The sequence below is a fragment of the Tinamus guttatus genome, unplaced genomic scaffold (genome assembly GCF_059628265.1).
Source record: "Tinamus guttatus ecotype Peru unplaced genomic scaffold, ASM5962826v1 Tinamus_guttatus_pri_ptg000150l, whole genome shotgun sequence".
Taxonomy (NCBI): Eukaryota; Metazoa; Chordata; class Aves; order Tinamiformes; family Tinamidae; genus Tinamus; species Tinamus guttatus.
Genome location: NW_028288684.1, coordinates 10429014 through 10443923, shown reverse-complemented (window position 1 = coordinate 10443923; position 14910 = coordinate 10429014). Strand labels below are relative to the sequence as shown.

General features: G+C 40.3%; 1 protein-coding gene across 1 annotated transcript in view; it reads right to left on the bottom strand.

Annotated features, from left to right (window-relative positions):
* The window catches only part of ARHGAP20 (Rho GTPase activating protein 20), a 60082-nt gene that overhangs the window by 13827 nt on the left and 31345 nt on the right, over positions 1–14910 (bottom strand). The window contains exons 4-9 of the mRNA XM_088522228.1: positions 11848–11997; positions 10140–10181; positions 9152–9236; positions 6160–6237; positions 3159–3225; positions 1262–1444 (exon numbers count right to left, since the gene is read on the bottom strand). Of these exons, the coding sequence (XP_088378354.1) occupies positions 1262–1444; positions 3159–3225; positions 6160–6237; positions 9152–9236; positions 10140–10181; positions 11848–11997 (605 nt within the window). The remainder of the gene's footprint in view (positions 1–1261; positions 1445–3158; positions 3226–6159; positions 6238–9151; positions 9237–10139; positions 10182–11847; positions 11998–14910) is intronic.

The following is a 14910-nucleotide window of genomic DNA, read 5'->3' as shown; positions in this document are numbered from 1 at the left end:
ACATCGAGCAGTGACGTATGCAAGGTAACATGGCTTACAAGTAGCCAGACCTATGCATCACTTTAAAAGGTTTTGCCCAGCAAGGATGAAAGTGGATAAAGTGAATGGATTAACAGCCTCTTTTCTTCCCACTTAGCCTAGTTCTTGTGGATCCCCAGCATGCTGCCCCAAAGCAGCCAGGCTTTCCCTCCTGCAGTTTGCACCGCACAACACATCTGCATTAGAGCTTTACAGGCCTGATTTGCATTTCTATTTTCTCTTGCCAGTCAATGTCAGCTGCCAAGCGGGGCCTGTAAACCTAATTACACCCCTTTGCTAGATTGCCTCATACTTAAAATATGCCGTGAAGTAATGTATGATGCACATTACTGGGGAAGGGGGGCATGCAGGAGTTTGGAAAATACATTAATTTCTACAAAATGTAATCAGTTTCTGGAATAATTTGTAATAGACACTGATACTGCCTTGCTATATTTAATTTCTAAAACATTACAAATGGATTCTATTCATTCATTGTGGAAGATCTTTGCTATTGGGGAGGCCTAGGATAACACAGTGTGCATATGTTAATTTTATTATTATACAGTCATTAACGGTGAAGTGTGGCAGGGTTCCTAGCTGAGCATAGTGTGTTGGTGTGCAGCGTTCAATAACAACACACCATGGGAGGCATCCTTGCCCTGCAGTTTACAGTCTGAGGCCCCAGTCTGGTGAAGATGGGCTTTTTTGTTTTATCCATGAGCGGTGAACTGCCATTGTGTCACTGATATAGGAATGCAAAACAGACAGCAGGTGCTCGTATTTTCGCAGGATTAAAGCCAAAGGCAGGAGAAAGTATTAGCCTCATCCTAGCCAAAAGGGAACCGAAACAAAAGGGTCGTATTTGCTCAGTTCATCAAGATACATCAAACACATGTGAAGGCTTTGCCATGAGTCCCAGTGTGTGCAGACATCGGGACCTTGTTGAGATAAAGAACGCTGAGAAGCGGTACAGGGAACCCTGTGGCAGCATCAAGCCTTGAGTCCTGATGTGTAAAATCGTCTTGCTACAGAACAAGAGCTGCAGCAAGAAGCTCAGCTAATAAACTTAAAAAAAATTGCAGGAGGAGAACTAGTCCTTTTTGCTGGTTTGGCAAGAGCCATTTGCATATAACAGCACGCTCAAATCAGGAAGGGCTACCCAGCAAAGTCCCTGATGCAGCTGGGATGCAGAAAAGCGCATCCACCCGCTCCTCTCCGCTTCCCTCGCTGCGGGACCTACCGCCCAGCTGCTGGCCCTCGGCGCGGCGGCTCGGCTTCAGCACGAACTGGCACTGCAGCTCCTGGGGCAGCTGCTCCGTCAGGAAGGAGCCCTGCAGCTGCCGGGGGCACGCGCACGGCTTCGATCCGTGCGGCATCGCGTCGCGGATGTGGCTCATTTTGATTCCAAAGGGATGTTCGTGTCCTGTTCAAAGAGAAAGCGGCATCGTCTGTGTTGGATTGAGCGGGGACTTGAAAAATGCCATCTACCTTGGGGGGAAAAGCAGATTTCACACAGCATTTTCTCAGCAGCCTCAGAAGTGATGCTTTTATATATATTTACACTGGCATAAATCATACACTGGGTTACCGTGTTCAGTCTTGTTCAACAAATGTATAGGCAAAATCAGACCCATTACAGCTGTATCACACAAAAGTCCCTCAGAAAGATCCAAGTGATTATTTCTGAATTCAGTGTTTATTTGTTCTACTGTTTTATTTTCAGTGCTCAAAATTTAGGTACTGGCTGCCTGTATGGTTCTCTCAAGAAATGAGATTTTTGTCATATTTTGCTGAGCATGCAAAAAAAGCGAGCATGAGCATGATCTTCCCTCCCTTTCCATAGTAAGTCACAGCAATAGTCAACCATGTAGTCAAAATAGATTAAATAGAAGTTCCTGTCTGAGGCTGAAACAGGAAGGAAATGCTATCACAAGGTTAATGCCAACAAACTATGCTCTACATTAACAAGCATCTTAAGGAACTTGTACAGAGGCAATTAGTTTCTGGAGAAGCTTTCAAAAATGCTACCAGAAAGATGGTTTTGGACCTGTCTACAGACATCGCCATTAAAATAGATCTAATCTGAGCGATGTTTTAGTTAACTTACCCATAGATTTGCCTTAAAATGAACATTGATAGTGGAAGATTCATTATTAGACACTAGAAGTAGTGTGAAGCTGAAGCAGTCAAATTCTTATTCTGATGAGTGCCTAGGATAAAAGCTGGGGCCTTATCCCATAAACCTTGCGTGATACCTAGTGCAGCATCATTTCAATACCAGACTCTTCTTTTCCAAAGATTGAAGCTTGTATTCGCAGTGAGAGAGAGCCAGTCAATTAGAAAGGTCTTTCCCAATTTGGAATTCTCTGGTGCTATATTTAAAACTGCAGCTGTGATCTTATTTGAATAAGCTACACATAATGATCTAAATCACAAAGCCTGGTACATTTCAAAGGCAAAACAGCTTGCATTGTCTAAAAGGTGCACAAGTTAGATATTTTATAAATATTAATGTTGTCTGACTCCAGCAAAGCATTTGTAGCTAAGACTGCCTTGAGAAGGAATGCTAGGATTTACTGGAGTTAGATTTGCAGGAGGAAAACAGAAAATCCACAAATTTTTCTTGTTCTAATCATCTGCGGACTTTTGGAAAGAAACACAAGGTTGAAAAGGACTTCCACAATCAGTTATGTCCAGCTGCTGAAAAGCCAAATATTTCTCAAGATCATGTTGAGCTTTGCTGAGGAGAAGAATGAAGTAAATGATGTTATGGAAACTTGGGAAGAAATATGGCATAGCTGGACTAGCTCCAAAAGAGGAGGTGACTGAGTGGAGGTCCTGGTCCTGTAGAAAGACTGAGACTCATGCAACTGAAAATAACAAAATTGGTGCAGAAATAAATGAACTCTTTCAGCTCTTAGTGGACACAGCAAATACAGTTGTTCTTCAAAACAAACAAGCAAAAAGATCAGTGTCTGACTAGCTCCCTAATAGGCAATCTGGTGGGACAGGGAAGTAAGAGAACACCGGAAAAACAAAAGAAAACAGGAAACTGCATTTGTCTGCATTCCTTGCTTTCTTCAGCACTAAAAATTAGTGGCCGAATGCTGAAAAGTAAAACCATTTCAAGAGCTTACCAATAAGAGGATAAGGAGCATCTTCTCTTCCTGAAATCACCCAGAGCTTGTAATCTTTTTCAGAGCCCTTTAAAACCAAAATTAAGAACAAGTTAGCCAGCCATTAAGAAGGGCTTTACATTAGGCTTCTTGCAGAGCTACGATAACTTGCACCTTTCCCCTGTGAGCAAGGGAATCCCCTTCCCAAACTTGCCACCACCAGAGTGTCTAAATTCTCCCTGCACATGAGGGGAGGCCCAGCCTGAGCAGTGGGAACTGCTCCTGGAGTTCATCATCATCCCCCAGAGGCAGCAGCACGATGGGGATAAAAGGAAAAGCACCCAGCACGAGCCACTCTCCGGACACAGCTGATAAAACACGCTGTGTAAAAACTGAACTATTACACTTTAAATCCCTTTTCAGTGACTGTGCTACAATAAGGAAAATTAAAGTCTGAAAGTTTTCAGGCTACAAAAGGTGATAAATATCTAGGGATAGCATTTATTCAGCTCTAAAGTTGAATTCTGACTCCCTTTAAATGGATTTGCCCCCCATCTGCATTGTCGGGACTTTTATCCAGTGTCCCGAAGCTCCTGGGACTCTTCCCGTTTGCCGCTGGCATGCGGTGCGGAGCTGATGCACCCCACGCAGCCTTGGCCGCTTGCTCTGCGGCCGACACCGCTCTCGGGGCCGCATTAGCACCGCTGCTAAGTCAGCTAGCAGGAGGCACAAGGAAAATAAATAGGCTATAGACATCTCCAGAGCCTCAGGGCAGGCAGCCAGGAGCAAATAAATACAGCTGAGGAGCACAAGAAAAGGTATTTACTTTTCCTTTCAAATACATATATGAAAGAGCTCACTGCTCTGGAGACTGGAAAAGGGGGAGAGCTGGGACGCGCAGTGTCAAGACGTGGATTGACCATCCCCCAGTTGCAAATATTGTCCATTATGGGCTTTATGAGGCCATTTGTCAGCAGGAGTGTCACTGTCCCAGAAAAATCAGCAACTGCACTTATGGAGCTGGGAAACCCCAAGCTCTTCTTTATGTCCCGATGGATAATTGGGAACAGATGATTGATGCCGTTTTGCTGGAATTAGTTGTCATTTTACCAGAGAAAGCACAGAGGAAAAACTCTGATGCATTAAAATGGAGTGAACTCAGGCAAAGTAATAGCCCCATTAATCACACAACATGTGAAATGTAGTTTTTATAATTGCCATTGAAAAGTCATAGAGTTCCCTTTCAGTGGTTCTTTCTGAACATAAAAATCCTCGAGATGGCAAATCGGGAGAAGCTTCCTCGTGGTGCACAATCCTAGGAGGGGGACTTTGACTGATATACAGGCAATGCTGAATTTATTTACATTGCCTGATTTTATTGTGAGTCTTACGATATGCTTTTAATGAAAAAGGCTTTATTTCATGAAGAGGTAGTGAAAAATGGAATATACTACTTGGTCAAATATTTCATCAGGCAAGATTTTATATCTTTCAGAACACTGTTAATTCTTATATAGAGAAGAGGAAAGGGATGGCTTTGCTATATACAAAAGAATGCAAAGCTGAAACCTACCTAGCTCCTCCTCCCTGCATCCCAAACAAAACATTCTTTTTTTTTTCAGTACTGCCATGTTCCTCATTTTTCTGTATGCAAAATGAGGAAGTGCAAATGATATGCATAAAAAGTGCAAAAACGAAACATCATAATAAAGACTTGCAGTTGTAACATAGTACACTCTGTCCAATTTGCAGTAGAAATTGGAGGAGACAAATTGGAGGGCTGGATTTTAACTCACTGTATTTTATCCTCTTCACTTTGTAGTCCATCTATTATCTCCAGAGCTTCCTTTACTGGACAGACTACATGATCCTTAGCTGAGGGCCAGAGCCCCAGTCTTGGCATAGTATGGAACATGTAAAACTTCCAAGATGGATAGGTAGAAAAAATCCCGAGGGGGCCTAACAGTATTGTCCCCTGGATGTACAAAAAGCCAGTACAAACTAGGGAAAATGAATACCAGGAAACGCAAATTCTGAGGTTGCTCTAAATTTTCATGGGGGTCTCTTGAAGCCCCATGGAAGCATAAGAGTCATATTTGGCTCTTCCATGGCAAGGAAAGACTTGTCAGATTCCATGCATCACGATCAACATAGGCACCAAGGCAAAGACATTTCAAAAAATACTTGTTTTCCAAATAGCATGCTGTTAGTCCAGTTAGAAAGTTGTCATATAGGGGCTTCTGTGAACATCTGTGTTGTTTAAAGCCACATTGTGAAATGACAGAAAAGGAATGAGGGAGTCTGAATTCTTTTCCTGGCACTGATTCATTTTAGCACCTGTGGAGCTTCCTTTTCTGTTTTAGGACAAAGGGTGACAGTTCAGGCACTACTTGATCTACTAGGAATCCCTGGTCCACTTGGAGCACTATCCTGCATTATCTTCACTCACCTAAAGACCTTTTCCCAAAACAGTTTCATGCCATTGCTTAAACTGGGTGCACTCAATTATTGTGCAATCACTGACTTTCATGTCTCATGTGATGCTAAAGATCCACGGATACTTGGAGAGTTGTCTGATTTGGATACTCAGTAGCCATGCGTGTCTATACAATCTGAGGACACAATTGATCACACATATTTGCAGGTTTTGAAACAAAAGGGAAAAAATAGCCCAAGAGGTTCCCTGTTCACTCTCGAGCATGCAGAAGGAGCTGTCACAAACCTTCATGTCTTGTGTCACGTTATCTTCTCTTAGGCATCAGCAAAATTAATTTAACAGCAGTTTCAAACATGACTGAACCTTTACAGGGGCGAGAGGCTTATTCAACACTTAACAAAGCATTTGATGATCTCTGGAGGTCTACATATTAATAGCCACATCTGTTTCATTTCAACAACATTGCTATGAGAAAGGTTTTCATATAAATATGTACATATCCTAGGACTTCGAAAAAGTACAACAGAAGACTTTTTCCCTAAAAATGACTAAGAAAGGATTCATTAAAATTGGTGCAAATCTTACAGTAATTCCCAGCTGCTGCAGGGCCATCAGAATTACATCATTTGCTGTATCAACGTTGGTTACAGCTAGGGTCTTTGACTGTGAACAAACAAAAGGAGAAAGGAAAAGTGGCATTAAAAGTATAGATTTGCAAAGAGTACTAAGTGCAATATCCTTACATAATTAAATGCTTACATTCAAGTGTACATTGTTAAGTATTTGTTTGATCAATGAGTTATTGTAGACAGAGAAAAAGCCAGCTGTCTGAGATAGAAGTTTGGTTCCTGGGCCTCATCATTTGCTTTCTAAAGCTGCTCCTGTCTTCCCAGCAGTTCTACCAGGAGGGCAGAGTACCATGATTACTAAGAGAAGAGTTCCGCATTAAAATACATACAAAAGACACAGCCACTAACTGCACTTTAGATATTGCATGAGGGAGATCAGTTTAAACACATGTAAGTCGAGTTTGTCTAGTTGAATAGGAACTTCTCGTATTAATTGTTTTTTTTTCCCTTTCTTTTCTACTGAATATCTCCCTGGTAAGAAAACAACACACAGAGATTTTTCATCTCTGTATCCTTTGCCACTTTTTATATAGACTTCTCAAACCCGGGTTTGGCTTCTTACAAGGAATGCTTCCTTCTGATAATCCTTCTTTGAGTCACAATACTACTATTCTGGCATCCTCTAGAATGCACCCACTGGCAGTATGGAGGACACCAGAAATGCTGGGTGCTCAACAGTTACAGCAAGGATGAGGTGATTGAGCCTGACCACCTCTATGGCATGTGGCATATTGGAATAAGAGATGTTTTCCATAAAACAGTCTTTCTAGAATGAGATTTCAACACTCACTGCATGGCAGCAATATTATACAGGTGCAGAGAAACACTCTCTGCCTTGCCACACTGTGTAGTTATCCAGGTCAGTGCATTCCGAACATACTGTTAGCGTTCATGAACCCATCCTTAGCACAGCTGGGATGTGGCAGCACCACTGCCATCACCTTGCAGAGACAAAACACGGGGGAAGGTCCAGAGTGCTCTGGCTAGTCTGGTTCTGCTACCACCACCACCAGCTTTTGGACTGGAGCTGGTGTGTGGCCACCCCAAAGCACTGGCTGGATAAACTTGTGGTTGCAAAAATGACCCAGAAGGCCCAAAGAAGGGGGGTGGCAGAGCCAGGATGTAAATGCTCACCATCAGTCCCATGTCTGGTTCTACACACCCTGCTAGCATATGTAGCATTAGATAATTTCATTCTGGCCATTGGCTGTTCAGGTGAAATAACACCATGAGATTTTGTGGTTTGAAAAGATCTGAGCTGCACTTTTGTACAAGTTTCTAATGGTAACAAGATGCCATGGCAATCAAAGGAATGGAGGGAGAATACTGTACATTTTGCTTCAGGATATATCCTAATGTTCATACCATGAAAAATTTAACATTTGCCAAAAGCAATGACATCTGGCTCTCAGGAGTAGGTCAGCACATTTACATAAATTTTGCTCTTGGCTAGAATATAATAAACGGTTTAAGCCTCTTGTTCACCCTTCCCCCATCTTCCAGAAATGAAATAATTCTTGGGCATCTCCAGCTGCTGTAGCACAGGGACTACAGTGCCATAAGAATTGTTTGGATCACAAAGTTTCCGTATGCTCTTCCATTGCTTAATTTCCAATAACTGTTAGACTACAGCACGTACTTCTGAGAAATTACATATCAGGAAACCACATTTGGCACAGGAGCATATTTTATCTAAGAAAAGGGAAACAAAAAGTACAATAGTGGAATACCTGAGTGCACATATGATTTATAGACTTTTACTCAGAAACACCTGAGTGAACATTGATCTGCAGTCCTTCATTTGAATGGCACTGTTATTATTTACTATCATTTTCTCTTAGCGACATGTTAATTCTAACCACATTTACCTAAATAACGATTCCTGCAGAGAGCACGAATTGTTTACAATTAGGTGTATGCAAGTACAGAATTCTAAGTGAATTATTGGCCCAAAGCCTCCAACAAGGCCCTCCAACAAGGCTTAAGTTCTGAGAAAATATCTCATGTCTTTGCAAGTGCGGAAAGGAAAGGAAAGGAAAGGAAAGGAAAGGAAAGGAAAGGAAAGGAAAGGAAAGGAAAGGAAAGGAAAGGAAAGGAAAGGAAAGGAAAGGAAAGGAAAGGAAAGGAAAGGAAAGGAAAGGAAAGGAAAGGAAAGGAAAGGAAAGGAAAGGAAAGGAAAGGAAAGGAAAGAAGGAAGGAAGGAAGGAAGGAAGGAAGGAAGGAAGGAAGGAAGGAAGGAAGGAAGGAAGGAAGGAAGGAAGGAAGGAAGGAAGGAAGGAAGGAAGGAAGGAAGGAGAGAGAGAGAGAGAAGAAAGAGAGAAAGAGAGAAAGAGAGAAAGAAAAAGAAAGAAAGAAAGAAAGAAAGAAAGAAAGAAAGAAAGAAAGAAAGAAAGAAAGAAAGAAAGAAAGAAAGAAAGAAAGAAAGAAAGAAAGAAAAAGAAAGAAAGAAAGAAAGAAAGAAAGAAAGAAAGAAAGAAAGAAAGAAAGAAAGAAAGAAAGAAAGAAAGAAAGAAAGAAAGAAAGAAAGAAAGAAAGAAAGAAAGAAAGAAAGAAAGAAAGAAAGAAAGAAAGAAAGAAAGAAAGAAAGAAAGAAAAAGAAAGAAAGGATAAGAAGCAGAGAGAGAATGAATAGTTTATCAGTAAATGCTAGTGCATCTCTAGGGAACTGTCTACCCACAAGAACTTCACTTAAATTGGGCTTAAAATGACTTAGTAAAAAAGGTGCAAATACCCCCTGCGGATAATATTTCTTTATCAATCTACCTGCCTATGAATTTATCAATATCAGTCAAGTGTTAAAAAACATTTTTAAGGCAAATTCAGGGTGTTCATATGAACAGTTTTAATGATACAATCATTATAAAGAACAAAACACATTGCAACTTATAGGTGAGAAGCACTCACAGGTGATTCAGATTTAGACCAGATTTCAGCTCAAAACTACTTACATATGCACAAGTTCCAACATCCTTTGCAATTATCTTCAGGGGAATACTTTTAGGATAGTCTTTTTCCTTCTCTTCTCTTATTCGACTGACAAAATAAATAAAAAAAAGTAAAATTTTAATATTATAAACTTTATATAATATAAATTTTATTCTTAAGGAAGCCCGCAAATCTCCCTAGAACCTGTGTCTGGCTCCAGCTCCCTTGTCCCCTTGACCCTCCTGCCATTGCCCCTTCTCTCATGGCCCAGATCGCAGGAAGACTCCCTGTAGGCTCAGGAATTTATGAGCCAAAAGTTGGGTCTGGGGAGCTGTACCTCATTTTCCTCTTCAACCTGTGGAAGATTCACCAAAACAGAGAATTTACACCCTGGAACAGTGCGTACGAACAGAATTTATAGGCTAAAAATTTGCAATCATGACCCAGGATATAAATTCTAGAGCAGAGCTGTTGCACAGAGAGGTTATATAAGGAGGCCAAACTATGAATAATGGGCTGAAGCAAAGAAAGGACACATTCAAACAAAAAAAAAAAAAAGAGAAAAACTACCTATTGTTGTGATGCCTTAGGCTGCACTCTAGCCTCCTAGTTGAATGAGTTACAGCCTATTGCATAGAACAGCTCAAAGAAGTGAAGAACGGTGATTTAGAAATCATTTCCAGCAAGAATGATTTAAACAACCTCACAAACTCTAAAGAACCAGATAAAGACATAAATCACAATTAGCAGAACTAGGTGTCGCTAGCAGTTCTGGGTCCAATTCTGGCTGAACTGAGACAGATCTATTTACTCAGACACTGTCACCACAGCTTCTGGCTCGGGGCATGTTTTAGGAACATGAGCTTTTGTAAACCAAAATTAACTCCACTGTTCTCCATTCAAATGAGGATACAGGCGGTCATAAGCAGCAGACAGGAAAGAGCAGGGAATCGCTGGTTTAGGTCACTTGGTCTCTTTTCTATGCCCTTAAAGACTCTATAATAAAAGTACCTTTGCAAAAAAGAAAGCCATGTTTCCTTTTGTTCGGCAGATCTGCAAGAATTATAGAAAAACAGGGACAAATCAGCCAGCATTCAAGTACCAAAATAGCCCTTGCACAAAGCATGATGAAACGGACTGGGGTTTTTTTGTTGCTGTTGTTGTTGAAATTTCCACAAATGCGTATAAAAACTGAATAGGTTTTGCAGATTTGCATGAAACATCCATTTACAGATTGAGCTAACATCCAAATAAAAGAGCAGGATGCTTTAAAAGAAGAGCTTAATTCAAAAGTTTAAAGTTGCATTCAGGTATACAGAGCTCCTGTAGTTCTCAAATTTTTCTTTCTTCTTATTTCTTACTTGGTTTAGGCAAGGTCCTGTGCACCACAGTAAAAAAGGCCCCATTTTGCTTATAGATATTTAGGTTTTATTTTTTGAATACTTATTTGTACACTTTCAAGGATACACAACCATCCAGTTAAACAAAGCTAATAATAGAACTACATGATGAATCTAATCTAATTTTGCCTCAGCTTTCTTGAACTAAATCCTGCCCCAGAAGAAATAGTTGCTATTCCCATCACTGCTTTTACAAATTCAGTCCTTCATTTCCAGAGAAAGAATTTCAGAGCAAGGAATTGCAAACCTAATGAATGATGTTGCTTCAGGAGCACATGCTTTATACATATCAGAACTGTGATTCTGCTTTTGCTGCTCCAGTTAACCAGGACACTACCTACAGACTCACACAGGGTATTTTAGTTTTTCTATTTATACCCAGATATAAAGCCATTTCACTCCTTTAAAATCCTTGATTCTCTTTGGACTGAAGTTATTGTGTTCATATCCAAATATATTTTGGTAGCTATAAAGGATCAGCTTTGTCTCTAGATCAAAGCTCATGTTTATTGGCAGAAGTTCAACTGAAAATCGATAGAAAATTTCAGCTTTGTTTCAGGTCTATTAAGTGGAAAAAAAAAAAAAAGAAAAGAAAACATAAACAGCACAACCAGCTCAATAAACAGCAGTTTGTGTGCAGTACTGCTGCTGCATAGGGGCAGTGTGACATAGAAATCAAGCTGTATGCCTCAGTTTTTGTTCTCTGTTGGTAAAAAGGAAAATGTATTTGCCAAGATCCAACCAAATTGCTGCAGCTGACCACCTGGGATTTAAGGAGGATGGTGCCCTCCCTTATCCAAAGTGATGAAAAAGCCCTCTTGCTGAGAATAAAATTTGCCTAATGACTGAAATTATCTTTATAGCCCTTATGTGTCAACACTGCTGAGAACCAGACCAAAAATCTTTCTTTCCATTAAAATTCAGAGAATCCACTTTAGGACGAAGTTTGACATTTTCTCTGGCACAGTTTAATTAAAAAGAGAAGTAGGAGAAGGTCAGTATTTCACTGCATGTTTTCTACTACTTCCAATACAAGCTCTTCTGCTTAAAAGTGTCCTACAAGGGTCTCTCTGATCCTCTCATTATCTTGGCTGTTCACACTTTCTAGCGCAGCTTATTAATTAACCAAGGGGGTTGTCTAATTACACTAAAAAACAGAGGATCCTACAATAGTAGAAAGAGTTGGTTTAAGAACTAGTAAGTTCTTACATCCCAGGCTTGCAGTCACGAGTGCTGAAAGGCATTTGCGATAGCTTCATTGCCTGGCTGCCTTGGTAAACTTAGGTAACTTGATAAATAAAACATATATCAATGCTCACCTGAAATTCACCACACAGTTTGTGGTGGGCCAGCCCAAAACAAAGGACCTTTCTGGGTCTGTGCTGCCTTCACAGACTTCTTCTGTACAAAATGCTGTCCACGTCTCACAGAGACGTGCTTGGCACTTCAGTTTGAAATGAGAATGTGACCTGTAGGCAGAAAATCACAGGTATATCACACACATGAAAACTTAACAAGACAGGTCAGCTCACAATTTCTTCTTCCTTAGGGCCCATGTGAAACTTGCATTGGAGGTGATGGAAGAAGCACTCTCTCTTTGTTAAAGACATTGAAGATGCATATCCAGATATAATTTCTGATCCAAATGGAATCAACAAATGCATTATTTGTGGGAAAATCAGTTTGTGGCACCCCTGGACACTCTCCTTGAAAAACTTCTGCCTGTGTCCACTTGGAGAATGAGCCAGGACTTCCTGTATTCTCAAAATATTTACTCATCTACAAGCAGGATACATTACATAATTTCCCCCAATTATTTAAAATTATCCTTTCCTATATTTTATCCTACTGAACATTAAAATAGAAGTCTGTTTACCAATTTTTACTATTTTTATTTCAAATCTTTGCTTTCACTTAATTTCTCATAATAAGACTCCATTCCTCATTGGATCTGCAGGACCTGTGCTGTGTGAGAAACCATTAAAATCTCACAAAGCCAGTTCAGCTCGGTAGCAAGGCAGTAGTCAGTCACTTCAAGGCAGGTTTGCACTATGGGCCTTGCAGACTAAACTGCCAGATGACCTTCAAGCGTTGAACTTGGATTCTGCTGGGCCAGCAGGGAAAGGCTGAAAGAAAAGTGGCCCTTCCCTGAAAACGATCTTGCCTTCTAATCCCAGGGCTGCAAACAAGAGCATGTCAGCTCATCACAGGATTGCAAATGTGGATGGAGACAGTACCAGGCACTATGGTGATTAGTGCCCTATAAATAAATATGTAAGGTAAGCAGTTTCTTACAGCTTTGGTGCACCTGGAGTATCTTCTTTGAGATTAATCTCATTTACAAGGCATTTGATTCAGCACAGACTAAACTATTTCAGTCTGAAACGTGAAAGTACTTGAACCTGTGGCTAGAAAGAGGACTTGGATGAATGTTCAGCATCATGACAGAGCTGAGATTTTTAAATGATGCTGTGTGAATAGCTATGGATAGAGCACCACTGATAACCCAGCAGCGACTACAGTGACGGGCAAAAGAGACTCTGTGCACGTTGTCAACTGACACTGGCAAAAAGGATACTTGCACTAGATCATTATCAAACACTGTCAAATTAATGTATCTTTAAAACAATGCCATGCTGCTTCCTGGTCAGCAGTATATTTCATCTCTTTGATCTATTATGTTTTGTTACCCTATCAAAGAGACATTTAAAATATAGGAGAACATTTCAATATGTTTATCAGCAAATTATATTTGTGATATAGCAGATAAAATGAGAAGGTGAGAGAGAGAGAGAGAGAGAGAGAGAAAGAAAGAAGGAAGGAAGGGAAGAATGAGAGAAAGAAAGAAGGAAGGAAGAAAGAAAGGAAGAAAGAAAGAGAAAGTAAGAAAGAACACTATAGCAGACTGATTATAGAATAAACTATGAAAATACAGATTAATAAAAAAAATGCACACATCAATTGTGATTAGGTACATGCAAATGTTAATAAATGCATGCCTGCTCTGATTCCACTGACAGGACTACAGTCCTACAATTATGCTGGGAATCAGTCTGTCCAGCCTCCTTTCTCCCTCAACTTTTTTCTTCCATTATCGAGTCCAGTGAACTCTCTACATGCTGATTCACTTGAACATTTACAGTTCATAAAGCCGGACCCCTACAGTGCCAGTAGCTGGTGTTGGCAGGGTGCTGGCAGGAGCACAGAGATGTGCTCCCAATCACACTTGATGTATATTCTTACCCTATTTGCCATGCCTAGTCGCAGCTCTCGGCTATTATCAGTATTCAAGTGGCCTGGTTTCCAGAGGCGCTGAAACAGTAGCTTCCATTAACATCTAAAGAGCCTAAAGTATAATTTTATCTCTATCTGCCACGTCCTTTATGCAATCCATGGGTTCTCAGCATTTGTCAACTGCGGATCCTCTGTTTAAGAACCAAAGCACAATTTCGAGGAACAAATATATCACCACTGGCTAAAGAAGTAGTACAACCGAACATTTTTAAAAAATAAACAATATTTTGTTTTTTAAGTAGTAAGTCCCACACCAGCTGTCACCCTGTATCAGACAACTTTCCAGATCTCACTGAAATCAACAGTACAGTCATGAACATTAGTGGTGGAGGGATTGATACATCCCAAATTCTCCTACCCACAGAGTAAATACAGTTCCTTTTGCTTTCTGTAAGTGGCAATTGGATACCTTGCAGCTGTAACAGATGGAAGATCAACTTCTCACTAGATTTGCTAATCTCCTTAATAAGACTCTAACAAAAGCATTAATGGATCCATTGGGAGAATGCTACTGTAATTCCAGGAGTTTATTCAACCATTAATTTCTAAGTCCAACCTTAAATCGTATATGTGTAAGTGTATATATATTAAGAATGAGAATGAGGAAGCCTTTTCTTTGTGCATTCTAGACAGAAACATAATGTAAGAAATTTTGATCAATGGACAGGCCCATGAAATATTTACTTGCAACTACTGCCACATTAAAACACATGCTGCCTGTAGAAATCTAATCAGTAAACAGAAAACAGTACAAAAATGCACATATTTAACATTGGTTTAGTGAGAAAAACTCTTTCAATCAACTCATTTATGACTTAATCCTCACACAAAGAGAGTGAAGAAAGGTTCAGTAAAGAGAGAAGCACAGCATGTGAATATTATTCTTATTTTTATAAGACAGGCTAATGGATGAACTCAAAAGTAACAGCCTACTTTTCCAAAAATGATTCGAAAGCTTTGGATAATGAACCTACAGGCATCTTGTCCAGAGTGCCCAGATCAATTGTGTACCCAGATCATTCAATGGGAGCGATGCAGATTCCTTTCAGCAGGAGCTTGGCATCCAACAGGAGTTTATCCAGCAAGCT